Source organism: Synchytrium microbalum (assembly GCF_006535985.1).
Source record: "Synchytrium microbalum strain JEL517 chromosome Unknown SmJEL517_scf0024, whole genome shotgun sequence".
NCBI classification, from domain to species: domain Eukaryota; kingdom Fungi; phylum Chytridiomycota; class Chytridiomycetes; order Synchytriales; family Synchytriaceae; genus Synchytrium; species Synchytrium microbalum.
Window position 1 is genome coordinate 84,719 of NW_022158373.1, and position 19,082 is coordinate 103,800.

A 19,082-nucleotide genomic window follows, 5' to 3' on the forward strand; every position below is an offset into this window, starting at 1 on the left:
GACGTATATATACACGCGTCACGTTCCTGTTCAAAGAAATGTATCTTTTTCTGGAAATCTGGGTGTTCGCCATCATTAAGTTCTCGGATTTCTTGGCGTATGGATTCCATTAAGTCTGTATATGTTCTGTGTAGACGCAAATAATGTGAGGGTTGGGGCACACAAAAAAAAAGATATGCATATGCTCTATGAATTCGACAACATACCGATCCTTTGTATCATACAAATCACGTTCAAGACGAGCCAACCGATCAGCAACATCCTTGTTTCGTTTTTCTTGTCTCGTCATTTTCTCTACCATGGAAAAGCTGGAGTTAGCGAAGAAAAAAGAAAACAACAGCACGAATAACAATCCATTACGAGGATTCATTCAAACAACCACGCAAACTCACCATCATGACCATCATCTTCCCCATCCTCATTCCCACCCTTCCTCTTACTCACAGGCCCCTTCCCCTTCTCACTACTCGAAACTTCATTACTACCCGCTCCAGTCTTTCGCTTCTTGACAGCAGCAGACGCAGCCGCTACTGTCTTCTTAAGCTGCTGTTGCTGCTGCACTTGTTGCACAAGTTGTTCAACAGCACCACGGTTCGAATAGGGCTTGTACGATATCTCTGTTGCCGGAATTGGAGGTGGTGCAGACGGGTTGTTTGCTCGTGGCGGTGGGTATTCGAATTGCTGTTGTTGCTGTTGGTGTGTTGTTGATGATGTTCGAGGTGCCTGCGTTTTGCGTTTTCAATGAAGTGTGGTTTGATGTGTTGGTTAAAAACATATGAATGTTTGTTCCAAAAATGATAAGGAAACGCACAAACATGATTTCAATCATAACATGTTAAAAGAACTGTTCTCCTAACCTGGGTTGTAACGTTTAATGCATCCAACTTTTTCGTTTACCTGATGTATCGGCCTTGATGTGTTGCTTGAGTTTGATTGATATGTGGCAGGCGATTCTCGTCTTGGAGCTTGTGGGTGGCCGTTTGTGCTGCTCATCGTCTGATTAGTGGGCTTGTAAGGAGCTCTCGCAGGTGTTTGGTGTGATTTTTCTGAGCCAAGATTTCATGTGAATGGCACGGCTCATCACCCAATGGAGAACCCGTCTGAAACCCACTCCAATACGTGTTAAAAACAGTTAAGCTCCCAAATCTACACTCATCTGCTTTGTTATACGTGTAATGAGGCGGTGCCCAAATGTGATCTATTTTTTCGGCGCACAATGAGCTATGATTATATTTACATCTTAAACTATCAAAGGCTCAACCATATATCTACGGTTCAGCTTTACTCCACTTAACAACCGGCTTATCACTCTCTTTGCTCTGAGAAAGCAACACACTCCTCTCCAACCATTGCGGCACATCCATACGTTGCCTATCTTTCGGGTACATTCCCCATACCAAGTACACACGATGCGCCAAAGCATTCGAAGTCGATACAGTAGAAGCCCAGTAATCAACAACTGGCATCTGATGACACGTGGCTAAATCAGTCTCCACTGTGTTCCATAGCTGTTGTTCAGCAAATATTTCATCAGTGTTGGCATCTTCGTCGTGTGTTGTAGAGTATGAAGGTCGTGATGAGAGTGTCCAGTATCCCTTTTCACCCATAAAGGTCGAGTGGTAGAGCGACCACGTGCGATCCCATATTGAGCCGTGAATTTGACCTACTATTGGATATGTGGCGAATGGGAATCCTGGTACGAATGATTCAGGAAGTGTGTTGAGCCAGCGGTAAAATTGCTTCCAGTGGTGTTTCAAGAATACTCTATTAGGCGAAGTGGAAAGTGGTTAGCAAAAGAGCGAGACCAAAACCAACAAATGGCAACAAAGCGGATGATGTTAACTCTTACCGATTCCATGTACTCCTCTCCTGTATCCTCAACGGCTTCATATGCGTATACCCAATACTAGACGTAACAACCGGTATAACAGAAGCAATCCTCCGATCAACTTCTCTCCCACCATCACCACATTTAGCAGTCAAAGCACTAACAGACCAAGCATACCATGACGATGATACTCGTAGCGTCTCATCAGCAACCAATACAGCATCACTACTCCCATTCCATAAATTAGCCCATTGTTGAGCTAAAACATGAGAATTGAGTCCTACTCGGTACTGAAAGTCTCCGGACTTCCATCGTATCTTTTTGATTTTGGATACATACGACTTGATGGTGGATTTATTCAGTGTTGGATTCATCACGAGGTCTAGGTCTACTGATGGAGTGGGTGTACCCCAATGAGTCTTGGCTAGACTCTCTATGGCAGATACTAGGCCAGGTAAATTACCATTACATAGGATGATTATACGTAGTTTTTGGGCTGGTGGCTCTACTGCTGTTACTACTTTATTTACAACAAGTGGTGGTGGTTTGGATGGCAATCCACTATCCAAACACAACCCCTCATCAGCATTACCGACCCTCCAAAGCCCATATTTCTCAAACCTAGCTATTTTGGGTTTGTGGCCGAGAATCCAATTATTATGCACAACTATAGGTGGTATTCGTGATCCAGACAAGTAGTCTTTTACGGTTGATACAAAGAAGGATCGACCAGGTGGGAATCTATGAGTGTTTAGCACATTCCAATTCACTTTTGTGGATTCTGTCAAGAGTTGACCTAGGACTTCTTGATCATTATGTTGTTTTCCAGTGTGGTTTATATGTTCGTTGGACATGATGGTTGATACATTGCTCAACATTTCCCACACATCGACTACGAGAGAGCGGTTGGTGAGCGTCGGAGAGCAGGTATGCACGTATGAAATGTATTGTCTCAAGGCGGGAAAAAAACGATCCAATATAAGCTCGAATGGCAACTTACGTGTCGGTTTGAACGCAACAAGCCCAAAACAGAACTGTGCTCTATTCTCCATATCCGACTGTGCAATAATATCACAAGCAACTTTAGGCCCCTTATCAGGTCCACATCGTTGCACATTCGATGGAAACACCTCCTTTTCATCAGATGCTTGTCTCAACGAATCCCAAATCCAGGGTAGTGGGTTATCCAACCATACACTATCTACATCAGCAGACACGACCGTCATGTTCATTTGGAGTACGGATAGGATGAGTTTCAGTCTTGCATGCATCATAGCTATGAATTGGGGCGAGTCGTATTCTGGGGTTGATGTGGATGTTGCTAGTGCGGGGTGGTAGACTACTGATTCGCCAATGGATAGGAGATAGTTTTTGATTTGGGTGTCTGGAGCGATAAGGATGTAGTTGTGGATGTTGAGTGATCTGACGTGGCTATTGAATGTGTGTGTTGTTGTTAGGTTCAGCGTAGAGTATGTGAGCGAGCGTCATGGCATACCACAACCAGTTCAAGACCATATCTCGCAGCCTAACACGAACGATAACGTCAACAATGGATCGGAATGCAATCAAGAAACTGCGATCTAAGCTTCCAATGACAAGACACTTACGACCAATCGACGACAACGAGGACAATCATGTTCCCACGCTGCAGATCATATTTCCTTTTAACCAAATCAGGCAAATCCCATTCTTGAGCAGGGATTGGAATACCTTCCCTATCCAAACTCGGACCAACCCAACCAGAAGTTGAATGTCGTGAATATGTGCCAGATGCGTTACCGGGTGGCAAGGAATCGCCATAGATGGGATCAGTGGAGTATATATCGTCTATGGCAGCCGAGTAGTATATAGCTTCTGAGGGCGGATGGGGGACTCCGTTGTGCTGAGATCTGTTATGAGGGGAGGAGAATCCAAACCAGTTGATGATTCGCGTAGAGAGAAGCCATACTATGATGGCAGCTAGTAGAGTGAGATATACGAGTGGTCTACGAAGTGTTTTCCGTCCCATTGTCCCATTCCCAGCCTGTTTTTCCCACAAAGCAAGCAGTTGATGATAAAATGGATGTGCAGTGTTTGCTTGGCGTCGGGAACTTGAGGCTGAACAGTTGTGTAGGTAGATTTTACTGGTTATGGCACGTATCTGTACGTGTCAGAGTTCACTGTAGGCCGAGAAAAGTTGAACGCTTTTTTCGCCTCGCGCATCAATGAAGTACGAGACTGGATTTTCTGACAAGCAATCCAAGTGTTGAGACATATAATATATTGACTGGAACTACTGAGAACGTAGATACGCGTTCGTAAAAACTCGTGTTGCCTCACATCTGCTATTGCTTTGATGCTCTTCATGAGCCTCACAAATTGTGCACACACACTGAAAAAAACCTTGCCCCGCTTCCACTTTCACATTCTCTGAAGGCATCCCTCGTTCTCTTCATATCGCACATCGTGTTATAGATTGCCCTTCTTCAAGTTTGGTCGGAGATTCAACCCACACGTTTTTGCCAGCTTATAGATTAGAGGCAGTGTACACTGTTGGAACCAATGGGTAGGTGCCAATGACAAAGCATTATCTGTTACATATTCTCATGGCCTCCATCTTACTACACTATCATACTAACCATCCATCAATTCATATTATAATCTAGACAAGAATGAAAACCTCAAATATGTCTCGCTCGTCACCCTCGTCGTCCAAAACAGCGCCCTCGTCCTCGTCATGCGCTACTCCCGCATGATTGCCGGCCCACGATATCTAGCCTCCACCGCCGTAGTCCTCTCAGAATCCATCAAACTCCTCATATCTCTCGCCATACACATTCACGAATCGTCTAAAGTACAACGTGTCACTCTCGAATCCCTCTACAATGACTTCTTTGGCCCACAATCCGATGCAATCAAACTCATGGTGCCCGCCGTGCTATACATTATACAAAACAATCTCCAGTATCTCGCCGTCACCCTGCTCGACGCTGCCACCTTCCAGGTCACTTACCAGATGAAGATCCTGACTACCGCATTGTTTAGCGTCCTCATGCTCGGAAAGACACTCAATAGGATGAAGTGGACGTCGCTTATACTACTCACCATTGGCATTGCACTTGTGCAGTTACCATCTGGATCATCTACTAGTAGTAGCAGCAGTACACAGGTCACACCACTACCAACTGATGAAGATGAAGGATTCCTTGATGGATATGCATTTGATGAAGAGTCGCTTACTAGATTGTTTGGACTCTTGGCTGTCACTGTCGCTTGTGTATTGTCTGGTGTGGCCGGTGTATGGTTTGAGAAGGTACTAAAGGGATCTAAACCATCCTTGTGGTTACGGAATGTCCAGTTGGCATTCTTTTCTGTTATCCCAGGGTTTATTGTTGGAGGTACGTCTAGTAGGGTTATGACTGAGTGTTGAGTGTCAGGGCTGTCAAAGTGATCTGTGGATTGAGTATGGAACTCTACCAGCCGTCACAATGAATTCTCATGATCAGCATCATGGTTAAGATACGCAACCTCCGCTTTTTTTTACCAACTCCCGACAGAGTTATCATCGAATACCTAACTCAACTCTATCACCAACCTAGTCATGTGGATGGACGGTGCAGCAGTCCGCGAAAACGGCTTCTTTTACGGATACAATGCTTGGACTTGGGCTGCCATACTCTGTCAAGCAACTGGTGGTCTAATCGTAGCTGTAGTAGTAAAATACGCCGACAACATCCTGAAAGGATTTGCCACATCGCTGTCTATAGTGCTGTCATGTCTGGCATCCGTCATTTTGTTTGACTTTGTTGTTACATTGACGTTTATGGTGGGAGCTGGATTGGTTATTTATGCTACGTATCTATATGGTATGTTGTGTTGAGATGAGGAGAAAAAGGAGGAAATTCGTACATTTGATGATGTTGGCGGACTGTTTTTGTCTTGGAAACATGATGCCAGCAAAAAAAGAGGCCAATTGAAAGAATTTAACACGTTGTTTACATAGGCCTAGATGAGATACCCCAATCATACACCAAAGTGTCGTCATCATCAGAGGGTCAGTTTGCAGGACAAATAAGACCCAAAGGTGAAGACAAGGTGTAGAAGAAGCTATATTTATATGTTGAGTAGATCACAGGGTAATTCTTTAATGTTCACGTGTATTGTCCCCAAAACGACAACGATAGAAATACAATAGCCATCATATCTGTATGGAATGATGCAGAAAGCCATCGAAAACGCGTCGTAACACTGGTTTTGGTCGAAATCAGTGTCCAGGCCTGTTGTTCGAACAACCTCGCTTAACAAGGAGACAAGCCAGAAGAGAGGAGAAGGAGAGGCATAGAGAAGATACTCCGTATCTCTATACTAGATTTTACACTATGAGTTTCCTATTCAAGACCAGATCGAGGACTCCTCAGGAGCTGGTCAAGTCGACTCGAGAGGCCTGCTCAAAGTTAGAATCTGACAAGAAAAAGGTAGAAGAGCTATAGCTGTATTTCAATGAATGTAATTTCGTGCGATTGAATTTTGGGTCGTGAGAGTTACTGGGACTTTGAAAGGTGTATCATTGCCGCCTTCTTTCACGAAATTTGAGGCACTTGAGAAAAACATTTTGGGAGGCCATGAGTGTTTGATGGTTGTTTGAAGAGAGGAGATTGTGGAGATCTGGAATCTGCTATCCGTAGAAGACAATATTTTAGCTTGCTTCAGAGACACACAATGGCATTCTCACGTAAACACACACAAACACTATCTACACATAGTCCAACGAAGAAATATCAAGGAACCTCGTTGCTATGAAGGCTATACTATATGGAGATGGTGGTACGCTACATATCTGTTATGCACCATGTGTGAAAGATCATGCAGAACTGACATGTTGCTCTTGAAAACATGTGTAAACAGAGAGCGAACCAATACCGGAACTAGTCGCTCAACTATCACAGGAAGTCTACAATTCTGATCTATTGACGCTGCTTGTTACGAATATCGCCAAGTTTGATTTTGAGGTAAACATAGGAAAGCAGGGTGTTTGTACAGTGAGGACCATCGCTCAAGAGAGTCAATGATTTTTCTGGGTTTGTTCATCACCATGATACGATTACATGACTAATTTCAACTGCTAGGCCAAAAAAGACGTTGCCCAAATATTCAACAACTTGCTACGACGGCAGATAGGATCTCGTCTACCAACCGTTGAATATATTTGTACAAAGGAGGAAATACTTGTTGCTTTAATCCATGGGTAATTAAGTCTCTGGACTTGGCTGCTTTTTTTTCGCATGACACTGACTCATGTATTTTACATAAGGTATGAAAACCAAGACATTGCACTAAGTTGTGGGATGATTCTACGAGAATGCATAAGACACGAAGCACTTTCGAAAGTCGTGTTGGAGTCTACGCACTTTTGGTACTTTTTCTCGTATGTCGAGTTGTCTACGTTTGATGTTGCGTCGGATTCGTTTGCGACTTTTAAGGTATGATGAAGACTGTCCAATTTTTTTTGCTGTTTTGTTGTTCCTGTGTTGAGATGGCTGATTTGGCATTTTTGTTTGACTTAGGATATCCTGACACGGCATAAACAGATGGTTGCTGAATTCCTGGGTCGAAAATACGATGAGGTGAGCGCCAAAAGGAAAACTCCTCGTCAAAGATACCATCGACCTGTGTCGGCACTTTTCACTCATTGTAACCCACACCTTTGCTTCATCACTCTAGTTCTTTACAAAATACACCATACTTCTGAATTCATCAAACTATGTAACGAAAAGGCAATCTCTCAAGGTATGCACACGACGAAAAAAAGGATTGTACTGCAACTGAACTTCCCTTGATATGGAATCGAACTCACTTCAACATGACCACCTAACACGTTTGTTTTGTACCAGTTACTGGGAGAACTGTTACTGGATCGAAGCAATTTCAGTGTCATGACGAAATACATTGCAAACACCGAAAACCTGAAACTGATGATGAATTTGTTGAGAGATAAGAGTCGAAATATACAGTTTGAAGCGTTTCATGTCTTCAAGGTGAGCCAGAGTGTGCGTAGATAGACGAAGTTGGAGAGATTGTAAGATGTATTAGCGCATGTGCTTATCTGTACTTGTTTTCTTTTTTGTTCACTGTCTGATTCACATTTCGTTTCTGAATAGGTGTTTGTGGCAAACCCAAACAAGGCTAGGCCAATTGCTGATATCTTGGCTAAAAACAAGGAAAAGTTGGTCACGTTCTTGTCGACCTTTCACAATGATCGAACAGGTAATGCGCAAAAAATATATATTCTGGGGCATACGTGTTATGAGATTGCTATTGACCTCGAACTCGACTCTTCCGGTAATAGATGATGAGCAATTCAATGATGAGAAAGCTTTCCTTATTAAGCAAATCCAGGTATGATTGTAGGGTGTTGTGAAAAGTGCGCGGACATCCGTTCGCATTGATAGTCCTCTACGTGTTTACACTTTTTTTGTTGTCTGTTTCTTAGGATATGTGATTTATTTTGTTGCATTTGGAGGACTATATTACTTTCTCTCCCTGTCTTCTGCTTGCCTTGTTTAGAAAACTCTTTGTTAAATACACACAAACCGACCGGATGGCCCATGAAACACCAAAAATGTGTTGACCGGTTTGAATGGATTGTCGTTGGCTGATTTGTCTGACGAATAATTTGTGTGAAACGGCTTCGTTTTGATTTTACGGACGCATTATAATGTAAAGCTCAGCACAGTGATGGTTTTGCTCGGGGCATAGGGGTGCTTTTTTTGCTTTATTCGCGTTTTGATTCATGTTTCGTATTTCGAGGCTATTCGGTCTCTTCGTCTCTCTTAGTTCCTTCACGAAGAAGCCGTATCTGCGTTCACAAGAATTGGTACACCCCAAAAGACAAAAAAAAAAAACGACACACATGGTCTCAGCATTGCGAATACATCACTACTACTACTGTGGGGTATATTTAAATGTGATATACAAAGGCGAGCGTCCAGAATGCGAAACATCTATCGATCTCTTCTCTACAAGATACGAATGCGAGAACCAGTACGAATAACGTATGGTTTGCTTGATTTTGAAGGTATATGAGCCAAGTGTTGTCCAAAGTTGATTTTGCCCTGAATGAAGCGAGATGAATGAATGTGAGAAACAGGAAACGAGACGGTGCAAAAAATCAACGATGAGAGGCATTCATAACAGGTTGGTCATTACCTCCTGCTTCCTCTTCAACGCTAACGTCGAGAATGGCTCTTTAGATCTTTCACCAGTAGCTTGATTTATACAAATCATTTGACAGCGATTGCATGGTCCTTGAACCTAAAGCCAATTTGAAGTGTCAGCAAGAATATCCACTTACGGCGACTATCTGACTTTTTTGTTGGTCGCCATTGCGCAACAACAACAGAAAGTTCATCACGAAAACGCCAACAAGAACACGGACCTGAAACACCTGTCCATCAATCTCAATCTCCCTTCCACTCCACTCATCTTCTCCAAACGGCACCAACCCATTCCCAGAGACAACGATATTAGCTCTCCAGCACGATACGTCCATACTATCTTTTTCTTTACTCGTCGTAATGGCATCACGAATCATTTCATAGCTTGGGAGTGACACGAGTAGGAATTGGGACTCGTTTGCAAATGCTATTTTAGGCGACGTGTCGATTGATGATAATGATATGGTAGTGGTATTGTTGTAGGGCTTTTTTTTGGAGCGTTTGTCTAGACGTGATTCAATGTTCATGTTGCATCTGACGAGTTGGCATGGCATGTTAAGAAAGGTGGAGAACCAGGACGATACGTCTGTTCTTGTTTCGATGAATGTTTGAATTCTAAACATAGGGCAATGAACGATTAAGTTAGACGTCATTGTGATCACAAACACGGGCTTGTTTTGGTCGTGACCGCTAAAGAAAGCAAAAAGGTAGTTGACATCATTGAATACTTACCGATCACCACAAACTCTTGCTCTAACAGACTCGGCCTCCTCCACACTCTCGCCCATATAAATCTTCAACTGAGCCATCCCCGGAGCTTCCAGCACCATCATACACGCCAGCAAATCAATCCTCACAGGCTTAATAAGACACATTCTCGGTACCCGTTTCTGCGACATTGCAATCCCCGACTCATCAACAAGCATCCAATTCCTATCATACAGTAGACCCTCGGGACCTATCGGCCATTCAGAAGTTGGTGTATACCCACCACATGATTTTATTGGGAAGAGGGATAGTGATGAGAGTGTGCAGTTTGTTTCAGTTGATTGTACATGACGGAGTGGTTGGATTTCGAGATGTTCGATGGCATTCAGTTGATAGTATTTAGAGAGGAAACGGAGCCATGCTTTGCAATCTTCTAGTGTGTTCATCCATCCAAATGAGATTCGGATTGCGCCTGTTGGTTTGTTGTTTACAATGTCCATGTCGTCGCCGCATACGTGGCCGTGTATCTAAGGTGGTTGAAAAAATGATTATCAGCATTCATATGGCAGCTGGTACCGTGTCTTTCTTGCACCATGTTTAAAGGTCAAACCGCGCCAACAATAATCCCTCATTCTCTTTCAAAGTGCATACCTCAGCATTCTCTTGCACATCCTCATCACTCAACCCCAGATACAACTGACATGCTCCAGGATTACAAAAGCATCCTGTACGAACATGAACATCATGTATGGCACTCATCTTGGCAACTTCAGAGTAGCCCACAAAAGTCAGTCCATCTGGTTTCATAATATTGAATGCGATTACGGGTCCTTGGGTATATCGATCATCACGTATTACATCATTGTCCCCAGTATCAGTATGAAGGTCATATATCTTACACACAAGCGACGAATTGGCATGCCTCATACTCTTCATATACCCTCTCGTATAATCAGTCAGGTATGCAGTCCATGATCGTATCACATTCCATGGATTACTACCAAGCCTTGGCGGAATGTTGGTTTCTATATACTCAAAGGCATGATGAAGAGCCATGATTTCTAGGAATGGGAGTGTTCCATCCTCGAACTTTTCAGCTGATTCACGATATAGTTGCCATTGGTTGTTGTATGATATGGCTGATACGGAGCCACCTCCGAAATATCGTTTGTGCATATGAGGGAGAGCGTCGTTGCGGACTATGAGGGCTCCTAGGTTTGTTGGGAAGCCAAACATCTTGTAAAAAGATCTATATGGACAAGTAGCGGTTTAGAAGACAATTAGCGGTTTTAGACGGTGAAAAAAAGGGGAGATCTTTTGCTAATAATTGTTAATCCTCTTGGTGATAGCTGTCACTATACTTACAAGACTGCGAAATCAGCCGGATATTTACTCAACTCCATTGGAGTAGTAGTCGAATAAGCTGCGATATCTAGCAACACCTTCCACGGTAAACCGCCTTTGATTGATTTCACTTGATTTACCCAATCTAGAGGATAACGCGTTCCACTGAAATTACATTGTGCAGGGTATGCGAATAGATTCACGTGGTCGGTATCTTGTATACTATTACTACTACTACTATCAGCCGAAGATATCCAAGCCTCTACATCATTAGGAGTCATAGCTTTGACGTCTCCATTGTTTGGAAGATGCCGTCTAGCATAAGCAATCGATTGCCGTATACCGAGTACAGAAGTATGTGAGGCAGATAGGTAGTAGTAGTTGTTGTCAGCGTCCCAGTTCAAGCTTTCACCGAGGAGTTTGAGAGCAGCTGTTGTGTTTGCTGTGAATATGACTGAATAGTCTTTTGATGATGTGTTCAAGTGCCTACAAGAAAGTGAGACGGTTAACTTCTAGATCTTCTAGATCTGTAAGGTCAGCGTTAATTGTCGCATCAGAGCATACTTTAGTATCCTAGCTCTAACGCTAGCCAAACGTTTGGCAGTAGCGACAGCCGAAGGAGAAGAGAATGAATGAGGATTTCCATATAGAGTAGCCGATATATCTGCTGTATAAGCATCGATAAGGCTCTTTGCGGGCAGAGTAGTTCCCGCATGATCGAGATAGACGTTGGAAGCGAGCTGTGGGAAATCATGATTTCGTAATGATGCTAAGTGAGCTCCGATTTGGTCCATGCTCACAGGGCTCTGCATGTCCTGATCTTCATTAGTGATATCAGCGACTGCCATCTGTATCCTATGCTTCGATCGCAGCTGTTTAAAGTATTTTGGATTCCGCTGTCGACCCTTTGCGTGCTTGAACCTATCAGAAAACAGTTAGCTATAGGACAATGGCTGCAATGCATGCCAAACCAGCTCGAGATGTTACCGGATATGGTGCCAATCCTCCCAAAGTCAGTTGGCCAGGCAATGCTGCATTGGCTGTGAACTTCGTGATCAACTATGAGGAGGGAGGCGAAAATTCGTACGATATATATCCAACTGTGTTAGATTATTATGCATATACTCATTACTACTGTTCTTAGCCCTATCAATGGAGATACTCACACTGAAGTCTTCTTGTCAGAGGTATCCATTCACATCAGCAAAAACATTTTTTATGATAGTACCAGACACGAGCTGACACATGCCAAACACTATTATGTAGACTCCTGGTGGAACTCCAAGACAAATAAGAGATCCAAACATGGAATCTCTATACGAGTACGGATCTCGTGCTGGTGTATGGAGACTCATGCGTCTCTTCAAGCAACGAAATATGAACTATACTTGCTATGCGGTCGGCAAAGCTGTTGAAATGAATCCTAGTGTTATTGCTACCATGCATGCTGATGGGAATGAAATCGCTAGTCACAGTACGTGGTGTTGCGAGTGCTGTTCATTGCGAATGATTCGTGGAGTGCTTTTTTTGCCTGATATACAACCAAAACGTTCCACTATCACTAGATTATCGATGGATTGACTACAACGAAGTCGGAGAAAGAAGAACACGAGAACACGTAAAAATGTCGATAGAAGCAATCAAAAACGCTTGTGGTGTTGCTCCTGTTGGATTCTATTGTGGTCGTGTAGGACCAAACACTCGAAGGGCTATTTGGGACGAATACAAGAAACTGGGATTACCATTATTATACGATGCTGACTCCTACTCGGATGATCTACCTTATTGGATGGAAGTCGATGGAGAGGGTTTGTTGATTGTGCCATATACTCTGGATCAGAATGATATGAAATTCGCTGTGGTAAGCTTCTGAGAAGAGTATGCAGAGTGTCTTCTTTGGTTTGTTGCTTGGGTGGACGAAAACACGTACGGCAAAAAAGTCAACCATAACCAAGTGTAATGATGAATTCACGTCTTTTCTCTCTTCACTCATTAGCCACCAGGCTTCTCATCCCCAGACGGCTTCTTCACATACCTCAAAGACGCATTCGATCTACTCTTGGAAGAAGGTCGAAATGGATCTCCCAAAATGATGTCTATTGGATTACATTGTCGTATAGTTGGCAAACCAGGTCGTGCTGCGGCGTTAGCGAGATTCATGGATTATGTCAAATCAAAACAAGATGTATGGGTTACTACTCGACGTGATATTGCCTTGCATTGGAAGAAACATCATCCATATACTGGTGGTGCAGTAGCTAAATTGTAATGGTATAGCATTTGGGCATCTTGGGGCAGAGTTTTTTGCTCTCCATTGTGCAATTGGAAAAGAAAATATAATTAGCATAGTTCATCTGTGGTACCGCAAGAGCTGTAACGTTGGCACCTGGAGTTGAGACTTTGCTTGATCAAGCTCTTCATGTTTTTCGACTTCTTCGCTGTTTTGTTATCAAGCGAAGCACAAGAGATCAACGAAGAACACGAGGGAGACTGATAGTTCACAAAGACATCAGTAGCTAAATACCAGGTATGCCCTTGCACTGGCACTTCTTCTCCTCCTTCAGCCAAGAACTGACTCGTTTCCTTGACATTTTAGAAAAACACAAATCAACCATGGGATCTAAATGATTGGAGAAGCTGTTGATATGGAAATTCATGCGTCTTGGCTAACTCTGGAAACAGTTCGGTTGGCTACAGCGGCTCAAGGTAGGGAACGGAATAGTGATGCTAAATCACTGGATATTGCCATTAACGTTAATGAAAATACGGGGCGATGTGGATTTTGAGCCTGAGCCTGACTATTTTAGTGGTGCAGAGACTGCGTTTGGTGACAAAGTCAATTTGAAAAGTTCCGCTGTTTCTTGACTGGGAGTAGGATGAGAAGCTCACGATGGAATGTGGGTCGAAGGTTGTATCAGTAGCAAGGCACAAACATATAATCTGAAACTTGACTAAGAGAAGATAAAAGTATTCTTCAAACTTAACATACCCGAGACTGCAATTGTTACAGATGCTCTGTAATAACGATTATCGATGCATCAGATACATCAAACGTTCGTTGCGAGGCTGAAAAAGTAATGACGGACGCGTCTGAATATAGAAAATCAGGAAACCACTACAAATCATTATTTGATGCTTCTTTGACTAAGTGTTTCTCTGTCTGTTACTGTTCAAGACGCGTCACCGCTTTCGCCAACCAAACTCCCAAGTTTGAACTTGTTAACGTCAGAGCGTCTTGACATAAATTTAGAGCATTATGGTAAGCAGCAAAACATAATATTCAACTGCGTTCGTATTCTCTCTAGTCGCGCAGTTGGTCTCTTGAACTGATTTAATCATTCCTCGTACGTGAGCATTCAACTAACCTGCACATCCAATGTCATAATAGAGTATCTTGGAGTACAATGGTGGTGCCTTGATTGCCATGAAGGGCAAGAACTGTGTCGCAATAGCTGCAGACAGACGATTTGGTGTACAGGCATTGACATTGGGAACAGACCATCAAAAGATATTCAGCATCCATGATAAACTCTTTGTTGGGCTTGCTGGGCTCGCTACTGATGTACAGACATTGTAAGAATTGATTTATCTGGATTAGTTATTGGGAGATGTATATCTTTTAACTCGTGTATATTTAATAGGTCGCAACGCTTACGATTTTCAGTCAACATGTATAAATTGAGGGAAGAACGAGACATCAAGCCAAAAACTTTTGCTCATTTGATGTCGTCTACGTTATATGGCAAGAGGTATGTGTCTTAGGGACGGCCGTTTGAGAAGCATTACTTCGAGTACTTTTGTTGCTTTTTTGTGCTCTCGAAATCATACCTAAACTCTTTTTCTTAATTGTAACAGGTTTGGACCCTGGTTTACTGAACCCGTAATCGCTGGTGTCGAAACAGACGGAACACCATTCATATGTTCAACAGACTTGATTGGTTGCATCAACTTTGCCAAAGACTTTGTGGTGACGGGCACCGCTTCAAATCAATTATACGGAATGTGCGAATCTCTGTGGGAACCTGATCTAGTAAGTGTATTTGTAAGAACAAGCCGTGGTGTGTGTACCCCCTTTGCATGATCCGATTCTCATTTTTTCTCAATTGCAGGAACCAGAAGACTTGTTTGAAGTCATATCACAAGCATTATTGAATGCTGTTGATCGTGATGCAATCTCAGGTTGGGGAGCAACTGTACATGTCGTTACAGCTGATGCCGTCATGACGAGGATGTTGAAGGGCAGAATGGATTAAGACTGTCTTTTGAGGAGGGAAAAAGATTGGGATGTTAAGAATTCCTTGTATAAAATACGATCTGCTAGTATATCGAAATTACATGTCTGTGCTTTTCATGGCTCGTATTGCCTGTATTCGAGGAGACCTACACGGCCTAACATCTCGTCGTTCGTATTCTTGAATTCCGCGACGTAGAAAAAAGCGTCTAAACCTAAGCTGCGAATCTACGTCTTTTGCCTGCTGCTCGAGCTAAATCAAACAAGTTTTTCTAAAAGCAGACGCAAATGCCGTTCAGAGAGATAGAACAAGCAATGCAGGCCATTCCAAGGACTGAATCCTTTCAGATCAATTCTGGATCTACTGCTGGATCTATGACCATCTCCGCTATGGATGAAGTCGTTCATTCACTCGCTTCACAACATTCGCAAAAACATTCGGAAGCACTATTGCTCTCACCGGTAGCAATAGCACCTAATAATTCGAGTATAAATATTTCCTGGTTGCGGGACTCGTCCTCCCTGTCTCCAAATCATCAGCATCAGCCGTTGTTGGGCTCATCAACCAGCACTTCGATGCCATGGATACCACCTCCTGCTGAACCTACGACGCCTACAGCAAATTCTATAATGCAATTGGACTATGACCCTTCCTTTCTGGGGCTTGGTCCACCCGTCAGTAGTGGTTGCTCGACTGTTGTTGGGAGCCCGTTAGAATTATCACCGCAGCCTTCAAGGGGATCTAGTCCAAATCCATCTTCCTCTGGGAGATCTATTATTGGGAAGGATGCACCTAACGTGAGTGAATGATGTATTTGTGGGTATCAAATTTTTCGCTCTTGCTGACTCCATTTTCTTTTTCCTGAATTAGTTTGTTCACAAGCTGAGAGGGTAAATTAAGCAATAGGATATATTGAAAGGCCCCCTTTGGTGGAATGACGCTGATACAATTTTTCGTTGGGTTAGAATGATTTCTGATCGGATGTACCAGCACCTGATCAGCTGGAACTTTGCAGGCACAAGTTTCGTAGTCACCAATGTGAACGAGTTTAGTAAAGAAGTGCTGCCTAAACGTGAGTGATTCGTCTTGCTTTATGAGATTGACATGACTGTCGGAGGACTTAGCCAGCAACTTTTTTTGGCAGACTTCAAACACAACAACTTTTCAAGTTTTGTCCGTCAGCTCAACATGTACGGCTTCCATAAAGTAAACAAGCTACCCCGTGGAAGCAAGAACAGTGACACAATCCAATTCGAATTCTCACATTCCAAGTTTCTACGTGAACGACCAGACTTGACAGACCTGATAAAACGAAAGTCACTAGACTCGGATGTCTTGAGACGAGAAAATGGAGATATTACTGCCAGTGTTCAAGTGATGCATATGCAACAAACGGATATGATGCGTGAATTCAATTCAATGAAGCATTTGGTACAAGACGTGCTGAGAGAGCTGCAAGAGTGTCGGAAGAGGCAGGCGGTGCATCAGAGTGTTATTCAGAGGCTGGTTGGGTATATTCATTCCAATGGACGTCGTAAGTTGGACATTTAGATTGTTCATGCTTGCAATAATGTTGACTTTTTTGGCTCTGTCGATAGCAATACCTCCAGAACTAGACATGGAACTCTATGAACGAGAGCTCAGCAGCAAACGCATAGAAACACCCAACATTTACATACATCCACCACCTGAATCCCAACCACAACAGTCACGGCATCAACAACAAAGCTATAGCTCACTTATGCAAGCATTCGATTCGCAAATCAACTACACTCGAACACCACAAGTCTCTGCCACATCGTCGCTTCAACCACCATCAACACCTAGCCCATACTTTTCGCCGTCGCCACAATCGTCTCGGTTGTCACCATGCAATACACCGACGTCTCAAACAAGTGGTGGTGTCTCTGATTCTGATGTGAATACGGATGGTGTCGGATGGCCGTCGCTGAATGGAGAGTACAGTGGGCAGTGACACATGGACTGTAAACGCCAATACAACCTCATAATATTTTGAATAGAATTATTACTGGCTTGGTTTTTGACTTATTGCACGATGCAGTTTTGATCTCTTTGGTACATTCCTTACACCTTGAGCTGCGGCAGCTTCGACGAGAATGTTGATACCGATGATAGTAGCCATCTCTGTTTCTGGGTGCCTAAGCATATTATTTAGTATATTATTTCGACGGTGTCTTTGTGGTGCGTAGCTCGTTGAATGAAGGTGGGATTGTGGAGCCTGTTGCAAACCAAGAAAAGAGCTGAAAACCTGGTGTCCACAACCAAATGCGGTTTCGTGTTTCATTCATACCATAGCAGTACGCAACACATACTGAATAGAAGTCAAGTTGGCTGATGGAGCCCAACCTTCAGCGATCAATGCCTTTCGATTCACGTCATATTTGAACATAGTCATGGCATAATAAATGGCCTTTTCCTTCTTGACGGCTATCGTCCACGCTTCTAAACTCTCAGCGACCTTTGAGATTCAGTTCTGCTTGTGTTGTGTGTTCCAACACCTGGATGAGAAGAGTTGAGTCTTTAGTGTTGAGAGGCAAAAACGGCAACAAATAAAGGAAATCATCTCCCAATAACACATACATGCTTGACATCGTCAATACGAGCAGTAACTTCAAGCGCATCTTGTGGCCTCTTATCCGACAAATCTCAACAATTGTCCATTGGCAAGACCACAAAGGTGCATCTTCAAATCCCCAGAGTGCTTCAACATATAAACACACACACCCCAAAAACCGTCTTCAAAGCAAACGTGGATTGCCCTTGCCAGACCACCAACTCCTCTCCTCAGTCAAACTCGCCCACAAAAACCTCCGTAACATCTCCCACAACGCCCTCATCCAAATACGGCTGATACAACCACGCTGACGATCTAATTGTAATCATATTCATCGCCATAGATCCATCATCGTCCTTCTTGTTTGATTTATCTCGTGATTGAGGTTGTGATGTGGCAGCAGCTGTGATATCACGTAGGAGAGCCTGCTTGAGTTTCAGTTCGGAATTGTACATGTTTGTAATTTGTGTGAACATTGAGTCTACAGAAACGTCAATGACATTAGTCCAGTCGTGTTGAAGTCGTTTTTTGCCTCACTGACTTACAAAACCGGTCAAACGACAAGACACTCAACACACGATACGACACATCCAGACGTTCGTTACTGATTGATTCTGACACGGCTGATGATAGTTTGTTCATGTTGGTTACGATCTTGACCTGGCCAAACAAAATAAAATTAGTGCTGTCTTTGAATAGAATCTATCTTCATTGCTGACTTACAAATTGACTCATATACTCATCCAGCTTCTCAATCGCATCCCTCTTCAAGGAATCAATGATCTTGACACGATGAGCGTGTTGGATGTTTGGAATTGCGAGTGCTGACGGCAGCCAGTTTGATGTTGATGATGCATACCTAATTAAACGTACAGAGTGTACGATTAGAATTATAATATTGCGATTCAACATAAAATCAAAACCTTCGCGGATTGAACTTACTCGAGTTCAATCAGATAAGATGCCGCAGTATTCACGAATGGCGTGGATGCAATGTTTACCGAGTTCCACTTATCTTGAAGAAGTTGTAAATCAATAGAACATTGTCGTAGTGTTCTCTTCACTTGTATTGCTAGTTGCGCTTGTAGTGATGCGTTTAATGAGGTCATCTTGCATAAGGACTGCAAAAAAAGTGGAAATGGCTAGGAGCTTGAATCGACGCAAACTACAACCACACACGCCCAACACATCGAACCGATAGA

The 19,082-nt window shown here is 43.1% G+C and overlaps 7 protein-coding genes across 7 annotated transcripts; 4 read left to right on the top strand and 3 right to left on the bottom strand.

The window, feature by feature from the left end:
• Window positions 1-1,268: 1,268 nt before the first annotated feature.
• Window positions 1,269-3,836, bottom strand: SmJEL517_g03978 (uncharacterized protein; the record flags this gene model as incomplete). Its single annotated transcript, XM_031169906.1, has 5 exons — window positions 1,269-1,764; window positions 1,850-2,720; window positions 2,829-3,259; window positions 3,324-3,353; window positions 3,436-3,836. The coding sequence occupies 5 exons, from the start codon at window positions 3,834-3,836 to the stop codon at window positions 1,269-1,271; spliced, it is 2,229 nt and encodes a 742-aa protein (XP_031024128.1).
• Window positions 3,837-4,544: 708 nt separating this feature from the next.
• Window positions 4,545-8,306, top strand: SmJEL517_g03979 (uncharacterized protein; the record flags this gene model as incomplete). Its single annotated transcript, XM_031169907.1, has 13 exons — window positions 4,545-5,205; window positions 5,407-5,673; window positions 5,811-5,902; window positions 6,571-6,631; window positions 6,713-6,816; window positions 6,934-7,052; window positions 7,119-7,287; window positions 7,372-7,431; window positions 7,529-7,594; window positions 7,699-7,842; window positions 7,966-8,071; window positions 8,154-8,203; window positions 8,298-8,306. 13 exons carry the CDS (start codon window positions 4,545-4,547, stop codon window positions 8,304-8,306), a joined length of 1,908 nt encoding a protein of 635 aa, XP_031024129.1.
• Window positions 8,307-8,823: 517 nt separating this feature from the next.
• SmJEL517_g03980 (uncharacterized protein) lies at window positions 8,824-11,921 on the bottom strand (the record flags this gene model as incomplete). The annotated part of the gene is made up of 7 exons (XM_031169908.1): window positions 8,824-8,919; window positions 9,014-9,118; window positions 9,243-9,636; window positions 9,754-10,256; window positions 10,381-10,978; window positions 11,095-11,559; window positions 11,638-11,921. The coding sequence occupies 7 exons, from the start codon at window positions 11,919-11,921 to the stop codon at window positions 8,824-8,826; spliced, it is 2,445 nt and encodes an 814-aa protein (XP_031024103.1).
• Window positions 11,922-12,022: 101 nt separating this feature from the next.
• On the top strand, window positions 12,023-13,342 carry SmJEL517_g03981 (uncharacterized protein; the record flags this gene model as incomplete). Its single annotated transcript, XM_031169909.1, has 5 exons — window positions 12,023-12,156; window positions 12,218-12,260; window positions 12,340-12,547; window positions 12,639-12,934; window positions 13,070-13,342. The coding sequence occupies 5 exons, from the start codon at window positions 12,023-12,025 to the stop codon at window positions 13,340-13,342; spliced, it is 954 nt and encodes a 317-aa protein (XP_031024102.1).
• A 355-nt stretch (window positions 13,343-13,697) lies between these two features.
• On the top strand, window positions 13,698-15,326 carry SmJEL517_g03982 (uncharacterized protein; the record flags this gene model as incomplete). Its single annotated transcript, XM_031169910.1, has 5 exons — window positions 13,698-13,826; window positions 14,462-14,646; window positions 14,715-14,822; window positions 14,929-15,103; window positions 15,183-15,326. 5 exons carry the CDS (start codon window positions 13,698-13,700, stop codon window positions 15,324-15,326), a joined length of 741 nt encoding a protein of 246 aa, XP_031024101.1.
• Window positions 15,327-15,619: 293 nt separating this feature from the next.
• Window positions 15,620-17,280, top strand: SmJEL517_g03983 (uncharacterized protein; the record flags this gene model as incomplete). Its single annotated transcript, XM_031169911.1, has 5 exons — window positions 15,620-16,102; window positions 16,176-16,195; window positions 16,271-16,377; window positions 16,450-16,839; window positions 16,904-17,280. The coding sequence occupies 5 exons, from the start codon at window positions 15,620-15,622 to the stop codon at window positions 17,278-17,280; spliced, it is 1,377 nt and encodes a 458-aa protein (XP_031024100.1).
• Window positions 17,281-17,331: 51 nt separating this feature from the next.
• On the bottom strand, window positions 17,332-18,989 carry SmJEL517_g03984 (uncharacterized protein; the record flags this gene model as incomplete). Its single annotated transcript, XM_031169912.1, has 6 exons — window positions 17,332-17,544; window positions 17,617-17,784; window positions 18,135-18,361; window positions 18,426-18,540; window positions 18,604-18,739; window positions 18,823-18,989. The coding sequence occupies 6 exons, from the start codon at window positions 18,987-18,989 to the stop codon at window positions 17,332-17,334; spliced, it is 1,026 nt and encodes a 341-aa protein (XP_031024099.1).
• Window positions 18,990-19,082: the final 93 nt, after the last annotated feature.